At 43.0% G+C, this 8,861-nt stretch overlaps 1 protein-coding gene across 1 annotated transcript in view; it reads right to left on the bottom strand.

Annotated features, from left to right (window-relative positions):
* Window positions 1-8,861, bottom strand: part of rnf25 (ring finger protein 25) — a 44,019-nt gene that overhangs the window by 9,409 nt on the left and 25,749 nt on the right. The window contains exons 6-9 of the mRNA XM_034190939.1: window positions 8,714-8,785; window positions 3,218-3,364; window positions 3,005-3,094; window positions 2,698-2,835 (exon numbers count right to left, since the gene is read on the bottom strand). Coding sequence (XP_034046830.1) covers window positions 2,698-2,835; window positions 3,005-3,094; window positions 3,218-3,364; window positions 8,714-8,785 — 447 coding nt within the window. The remainder of the gene's footprint in view (window positions 1-2,697; window positions 2,836-3,004; window positions 3,095-3,217; window positions 3,365-8,713; window positions 8,786-8,861) is intronic.

The raw sequence follows: 8,861 nt of genomic DNA, 5'->3' as shown, positions 1-8,861 counted from the left end.
GAGAACCAGGAAAAAGACATGCTGTGGAGGGGAGCAGAGATCGATCACTAATGATTAAATGCAGAGTGGTGCATACAGAGCAAAAAGAGAAAGAAACAGTGCATCATGGGAACCCCCCAGCAGTCTACGTCTATAGCAGCATAACTAAGGGATGGTTCAGGGTCACCTGATCCAGCCCTAACTATAAGCTTTAGCAAAAAGGAAAGTTTTAAGCCTAATCTTAAAAGTAGAGAGGGTGTCTGTCTCCCTGATCTGAATTGGGAGCTGGTTCCACAGGAGAGGAGCATGAAAGCTGAAGGCTCTGCCTCCCATTCTACTCTTACAAACCCTAGGAACTACAAGTAAGCCTGCAGTCTGAGAGCGAAGCGCTCTATTGGGGTGATATGGTACTACGAGGTCCCTAAGATAAGATGGGACCTGATTATTCAAAACCTTATAAGTAAGAAGAAGAATTTTAAATTCTATTCTAGAATTAACAGGAAGCCAATGAAGAGAGGCCAATATGGGTGAGATATGCTCTCTCCTTCTAGTCCCCGTCAGTACTGTAGCTGCAGCATTTTGAATTAACTGAAGGCTTTTTAGGGAACTTTTAGGACAACCTGATAATAATGAATTACAATAGTCCAGCCTAGAGGAAATAAATGCATGAATTAGTTTTTCAGCATCACTCTGAGACAAGACCTTTCTGATTTTAGAGATATTGCGTAAATGCAAAAAAGCAGTCCTACATATTTGTTTAATATGCGCTTTGAATGACATATCCTGATCAAAAATGACTCCAAGATTTCTCACAGTATTACTAGAGGTCAGGGTAATGCCATCCAGAGTAAGGATCTGGTTAGACACCATGTTTCTAAGATTTGTGGGGCCAAGTACAATAACTTCAGTTTTAGCTGAGTTTAAAAGCAGGAAATTAGAGGTCATCCATGTCTTTGTCTGTAAGACAATCCTGCAGTTTAGCTAATTGGTGTGTGTCCTCTGGCTTCATGGATAGATAAAGCTGGGTATCATCTGCGTAACAATGAAAATTTAAGCAATACCGTCTAATAATACTGCCTAAGGGAAGCATGTATAAAGTGAATAAAATTGGTCCTAGCACAGAACCTTGTGGAACTCCATAATTAACTTTAGTCTGTGAAGAAGATTCCCCATTTACATGAACAAATTGTAATCTATTAGACAAATATGATTCAAACCACCGCAGCGCAGTGCCTTTAATACCTATGGCATACATACATACACATACACACATACATACACAGATACACACATATATATATATTTCACGTCATGCGCCTGTAATCACTGCAGCACGGCTTTGCTTTGAACTGTGAACCAATCGAAGCAGTGGTTCGCAGATTGAAGCAATGCTTCAACCTATCGCTTTGTTTATTCTTTCGCTTAATTTTCCCCCGCTAAAACCCTAAAGAGCATACTTCTGAGTATTATTTACCTTTTCTATGTTAAACCGACCTGTTATGGTCTTCTGAAACAGTTGATAGATGTATTTTATAACTGAAAAACGGGAGCGACGCTAACGCGTTAGCATGTCTATGGCATTTTCAATGTTAAAACTTAGCATTAAGTAATTGCAGCTCTCATCACGTTTGGGTGCATTTGTTTCAAATTGTAATATTTCTTAAATTTATTTTTGTTTATATATTAATAATCTAATGATTATTATATACAATTTTAGAGAAAGAGGCAAAAAGAACCTGAATAGAAACACAACAGAAAATATAAAATGAACATACATAAATAAATGTTTCCTGTGAACACCTACTTGTAGTGACTCTTACACCTCCATTTCATCCCTGTCTTAATGACAGTTTGTTTCGGTCAAACCATATTTTCAATTTGTTAATTTCTTCAGTGAGTTCCTCCAGAACTATCTGCCAAACTAGAAAACTGCTGCATCCTAGTAAGAGCAGAATACTACAGGAATGAATTCGAATAAGGAAAGTTGTGTTTTTTTTTTCCCCCTTCACTAAATGGATGCTGCACTCACTGCAATTTATTGTCTGGAATAGTCCCAGATTGCATTTCAGAGCTTCTAGAATTGAAACATTTTCATGCAGGTGGTGTTGGGGGGTAATTTTGGGTTTCGGGTCTTGGGCCACATGTAGAATGAATCAGTTTTTAAATTAAGCTTTCAATTCATATAGTGGCATCTACCTTTTTTTTTTTAAAGCTTACTTTATACTTTTATACTTTAAGTAGGTTTTGGAGCACATACTTTTTCACTTTTACTTGAGTAAAGAGGTCAAGTTGATACTTCAACTTTTACCAGAGTGTTTTTAAACTGCAGTATCTGTACTTCTACTTAAGTAACAAATGTGTGTACTTTTGACACCACTGATATATGGTGGTTATTGTGTGTCTCCCCCCAATTCATAATACATGTTTTGATGACTAGTACTCTGGAAAATAAAGTAATTTGTTTCTTCTACTTCTGCTTTTGTGCTAATTCTCTTCTAATCCTCTCTGTAATACATGTACAGAAAATACTGACTTAATTTGTTTTTCTCATGACGTTTGTGAACTGGATTACTAAATACTTATTCAGATTTTCATGAAAGGGACTGAAATATTGGCTGTTATTAAATAACTCAAATTCTGATGAACTGATTCTGCACTCAGATCCAGGAGCTTAATTAAAGGCTAAAGCTGACGTGGTTTCTATTGATTCCTACTTACCTCATTGATATGGATGAGAAAGCGGTTCGATTCCACCTCAGGGTCAATGATGCCACCTTTAGCCTTTTGCCCTTCCCAAAGCTTTTGGAGTTCACACCATTTCCGCTGAAAATCTGAACTGATCACTGCTTCATCGAGCTGTGCGGAAACAATAATCGGTCAGGTTTTTTTTTTCTTCCTCTTTTAAAGCTCAAGTTGCATCACACACATTTAGGTTGAATAATGGAGCAGAAACTCAATGCATTCGCCTTGACCTCTTGACCTTTAGTTTGCTTTCGTGAAAATGTACACTCATGGTGGATCTTACCTCCGGCAGCAGGGGTGCAGGGCAGGAGAGGAGGTGAGCAACGTCATATGTGAGAGGCTCTCGACACACCGGACACACCACAGTCAGCTCCTGCGGGACGAGGCAGGAATGAAAAGAAGTGAACCAAAACAAACGATGCCTCAAGATTTCCTGGACCAGACCAAACTCGCATCATCACCTCCACAGAGGCCGTTTCTGTCACGTGTGTCTGACCTGCTGCTTTGTTCTCTCTCTAGTCTTGTCCTCCTCCAATTCCTTCTCCCTCTGACGGAGTTCTCTCTCTGAGTGGCTCACGTACCGTCCCAGACAGTGCGAGTGGAAGTAGTGGTAGCAGTTGGTCTTAGTAAACATCTCTCCCTCCTGAAAAGTCACGTTTTCACTCTTACATTTTAGGAACAGTATGGAAAACAATATAACCTTCAAAAGCACCTTGTAGTAGGAATGCACCACCTCATAACTTCCATGATAATATTGGTATAAAATAAAAATGTCAAAATATAAATAACTGAGTTTCCACTACAGATCAGGGGAGCAACAAGATGGTGTTGCTGTGTTTGGTAAGCTGTATGCTTTACTTTTACCTGGTTGTTTTAATGTGGGGTTTTTTTTTTTTGCAATGTTTCTCCTCTCCTGGTTGATGACATCAAGCATGATTGCTCCAGAGATGTCTGCTGGAGCTGTTAACAGACTGCTGTTACATTGTTTGGTGCATGTGCACTGACTACTTCGCAAGTCGTTCATGTAGAATGCGTATCAGTCTCTGTCCATGTGTGAGTGGCAAATGAGTCAGTTTCTGTCCGTGTGTGCTGGAGTTGGAGAAGATAAAGAAGGCAGCCGAATGGGTCACCAAGGCCGTAGAAATTCTTCTGGAGGAAAACAACGGGGCATTTTGTCCTTCAGAGGCTGATAAGCCTGCCATGTTTACGGCTGAGCAGTGAAAAAAACCTTTGCAACACACATGAACAACCAGATCCAATTTATTCCCTGGTCTTCGACATCTTCCTTTGCAAGGCATGCATTTGCTCCGAGATGTTATCCAATTTGTGTCTGAGTTCAAGGGTTAATGCAGTCTGAGAATGTATCGCCTTGCCCAACTCATTAATCATGACGGACAGGTGAGGGGTCGTGGTTCTGGTGGCAGCCGTCTTGCCAATTCTCCGGTAGGTCAGGACAGCACATAAACCAATAAGTACCAGCCCTCCTACAATAAAACCAAAAGTAAATAGATTCTCGATGTCCTTCACAGAGAGTAGCACCAAGCATGCGACGCGCCATTTCTTCCAGGCGTTGAGAACACAGCCCACAGGGTAGGTTCCATCTGGGCACACAGGGTCCCCTGGCCCTGATTTCCTTGTTGAAAAAATGGCGTCAATAGCGTTCAGTGACCAGTTGATCAATTCCATGGTTAATCCAATATAGTATGAAGAATTCACAGTCTGGTGAAGCAGGGACTTGAAGGTTGGAGCAGAGACAGAGGAGAGAGGAGGAGATGCGACCGCCCTCGCCGGAGTCCCAAGCTGTTATTCCTAAAAATCATTCAGTATTACAACAGCCAAACTAGCTTGTGTGAAACTATAATTAATGTCTTGATTAAAACGTGCTTTGCACAAATGACAGTTGTGTTTGGGAGAAAAGCCGGAAAAACAGCAGACTTTACCATCAGGAAGCGCTGTCAGGGAGATTACAGAACGCTGTAATAGGATAGGTGGGAGTTCACACTTAGTCATGCAAGATTTAGACACTACTGATCACGCACACTGTTGGCCCCCAAAACGTGAATCTGCTGTAAATTGTGAATTATCTGCAATCTGTTAAGGAAAATTTACGCAAATCGTGAATATCCGCGAACCCTTAATAATTTTGCTGCAAACTGTAAATAAAATATCCCACAAAACGTGAATGCAGGTCTCGCAAAATTTAAGTCACCAAACGTGAATATCATCCATGATATATATATTTTCTTTCTGTTTAAGTAGTTTAGGGGTCAATTACTTCAGGTAATCTTGACCACAAACCCTATCTCCACAAATATTAACCCTCTGGGGTCTGAGGGCATTTTTTGGACAGTTCACTCGCCTGGCATAAATGTTTTATTATTGCTGTTAACAGCTCTCCCTGCATCCCACAATCAAGTTTTATGTCTCTTTATATTCAGGACAACCTGTGCTTTCAGAATATATATGTTTTTGTTGTGTTTTATACGAGGTCTGTGAGAAAAGTATCCGACCTTATTATTTTTTTCAAAAACCATATGGATTTGAATCACGTACGATTGCGTCAGCCAAGCTTGAACCTTCGTGCGCATGCGTGAGTTTTTTCACGCCTGTCGGTTGCGTCATTCACCTGTGAGCAGGCTTTGTGTGAGCACTGGTCCACCCCTCTTGTCGTTTTTTATTGCGAATAAATGTCTGAACGATTTGGAGCTTTGCTGCATCAATTTTTTTCCAGAAACTGTGAGAGACCTCCAGGTGGACACCGCTCGAAAAATTAAAATGGCTTTCAGGGACAATTTTATGGGGATTAAACAGATTACAGAGTGTTACTGCCGCTTTAAGTACGGCCCACAACTGCTGAGAGCGCGGCGCGCTCCCAGTGCCGATCGACATGCTCAGACCCCGCTGAAACAACCAGTTCATTTCCAACGTGAAGGCTTTGTTGATCCGGGAGGTCGTCTGACTTTCACAAAAAGGCAGGAGACGTCGACATCAGCATTTTCTCGGCACATTAAGACAGATCAATCAATCAATCAATCAATTTTTTTATATAGCGCCAAATCACAACAAACAGTTGCCCCAAGGCGCTTTATATTGTAAGGCAAGCCCATACAATAATTATGTAAAACCCCAACGGTCAAAACGACCCCCTGTGAGCAAGCACTTGGCTACAGTGGGAAGGAAAAACTCCCTTTTAACAGGAATAAACCTCCAGCAGAACCAGGCTCAGGGAGGGGCAGTCCTCTGCTGGGACTGGTTGGGGCTGAGGGAGAGAACCAGGAAAAAGACATGCTGTGGAGGGGAGCAGAGATCGATCACTAATGATTAAATGCAGAGTGGTGCATACAGAGCAAAAAGAGAAAGAAACAGTGCATCATGGGAACCCCCCAGCAGTCTACGTCTATAGCAGCATAACTAAGGGATGGTTCAGGGTGGAGGAGGAGTATGTGCGGAGTATGTGTCCAGCTCATGCACAATCACAATCGGATAATCACACAACTGGAAAGCAACCGGAATCCGTCTGAAAGCCATCTCAAAGCCATCCTGTGAGACCAACACCGAGGTGGTTTTGTCCCGCGCCATGAGCGGCACGGTGGCGCATTCATCCGCTTCTTTTTCCATGAAAAAAACTCCTGTAACAGTGGAATGCGCCGAAAAAGTGCTGGTAATTTTGAGGTCTTGTGTGAAAGACTGTACAACAAAATGTTGTACAGGATGTTCCCCTAACGTGTTCCTGGAGGAATGCGAAACATAAGACCACGGATCCTGAATTTCTGTGAAACGTTATGATAAATCATGAATAAATTCATGTTTTGTTTGATATTTTTTCAGTATTCATGTTTTGCAATTCACAGTTTGCAGATAATTCACGATTTACAGTAGATTCACGTTTTTGGGGTCAACACTCACTGACAATATGATAACAGCCTACTGGTGGTGTTCTGCAGAACTGAGCGAGTTTCTCTCCAGTCAGCCCTGCTGCTGGGTTAGAGGGGGAGGGAAAAGGGAGCGAGCGGCACTCTGAGGACACAAGTGCTGCACACCGAAGTAGAAAGAGGAATGCAAGACTATGTGCTGGCAGGCTGCAAAGTGCACTCACTGTCCAGGCTGATTGGTTTTAAAGTGTGACAGATCCTCCACAAACAAGCTCTGCTGTGTGCACATATGTAATGCAGCTCAGCTCCGCCTTTGGTAAAACCGACTTGGTGGCAAGAACGACACGCAACCAAGCTGGATTTGAAACCAGCACACTGGCAGCCTGCCATATTGTTTGTCTGGGGTCCCACTCTGGAGGACAAACACTCTGCACTCTTCAACTGTGGTGATGTCACACCTAACTGTTTTAAGCATTTTTCCTTAAAGTTGGTTGGTTTTAATACCTACTTTGCTATAGTGTGGGTGTTAAGTGATGTCCGTCTGGTTGGCACACTTCAGGTGTGGAGCGATTAGACTGTCAGCATCAGACCGCATTAGCTTGCTTAACTAGAGTCACTTCCTGCACACAGGTTTTTCTGAGCTGTGTGATGTTGGTGGACAGCGTGGTTCTATTAGAAAGCGGTTTCTGTAAGCTGGAGCAGTTTATTCCAGTAGAAATACGCAGTAACAATAATAATACAATAACATGCTTTTGGAGGGTGGTATGCATTTTCAGAGGCCCGACGTCCATGCCCAGTCACCCAAAATGACCGATATTGGAATTTCCATACTGGGACCAACACACACTTCTCGCCTTTTCATCTTTTCATCTGCGGCCAGTTCTTGGGCTGTGCGCTATGACGTCATTTGTTTACGCACAGCGGGCGGGTATGCCGATACTCGTTCGCTACTGTGGGCGGGTACAGCCAAGTAGCGTCGACGTAAATCTACTCTACCGGCCTAGCAATGCCTCAATAAAGTGATAATAATAATACAATAACATGCTTTGGAAGGCTCTTTTCCGGATGCCCCCTGGACGCCTTGCTGGAGAGGTGTTCCGGGCACGTCCCATTGGGAGGAGGCCCCGGGGAAGACCCAGGACATGCTGGAGGGACTACATCTCTCAGCTGGCTTGGGAACGCCTTAGGGTTCCCCCAGAGGAGCTGGGGGAGGTGTGTGTGGATCGGGAGGTCTGGGCGGCTTTGCTTGAGCTGCTGCCCCCGTGACCCGACTCCGGATAAAGCCGAAGAAAATGGATGGATGGATGCTTTTGGAGGGCGGTATGCGTTTTCAGAGGCCCTCCGTTCATACCCAGTCACCAAAAATGACCGATATTCCCTCAAGTTAGATGAGGATGAATATCTGTCATTGCGGGCGAATGGGCATGGACTCAAAAAATGCATACCGCATGACAACTGCATGTTATTTGCATTATTATCGCTTACTGAGATACACAACACGTGGAATCACATTAACAATATTTAATGTCATTTCAAAACGCACGACACCCAGCAAATGTGTACATTAAAAGTTGGCTCACTTTAACTTTTGTCGTGTTGGCTGGTACCGCGCTGCTCTCCAAATCCATCAGTGCGTCCTCATCAAGCTGTCTGCTTTGGCTGCTGTTCATTGTCGTACTATCCATGATAAAGTCATCAGGAATATCCATATTGGGACCAACACACACTTCTCGCCTTTTCATGTTATCGTCTGCAGACAGTTCTTGGGTTGCGCGTGCTATGACTATTGGGATACCTGCCCATTACTGCGGGCAGGTATGGACAAGTAGCGTAAATGTAAATCTATGCTACCGGCCCAGCAATGCCTCAGTAAGTGATAATGCCTCGATACTAAGAATGTAGTGGTGCTATGTACTGTACAATTCAATTCAGCTCTAGCCTACGTTACCAGATAATGTCCTGCCTACACCAGGAACACTGGTGGTAAAAAAGCTTTCAACATTTCTATTTTTGACAAATAAAGGAATAATCAGGCTGAGAGGTGGGGTGGGGGTGGGGGGGTTGTAGTGCCTATGAGCAAAGAGAATTAACCAAACTCAGTGAAATGATTGAAAGCATACCTTAAACCCATACAGGCAGATGACACAGTCTCCATGGGGGATATTGCTTTCAGTGAGAATTTCTTTTGCTTTCTAAAGGAAGAACAACAAAAAGACAGCGAGGTAGACAGCAGGGCATAAACTGGGGTCCAGGGTATAATTGGCTGTT

The sequence above is a fragment of the Thalassophryne amazonica genome, chromosome 16 (assembly GCF_902500255.1).
Source record: "Thalassophryne amazonica chromosome 16, fThaAma1.1, whole genome shotgun sequence".
Lineage (NCBI taxonomy): Eukaryota > Metazoa > Chordata > Actinopteri > Batrachoidiformes > Batrachoididae > Thalassophryne > Thalassophryne amazonica.
Note: the sequence above shows the minus strand (reverse complement) of the source record. Positions and strands in the feature narration are given on the sequence as shown.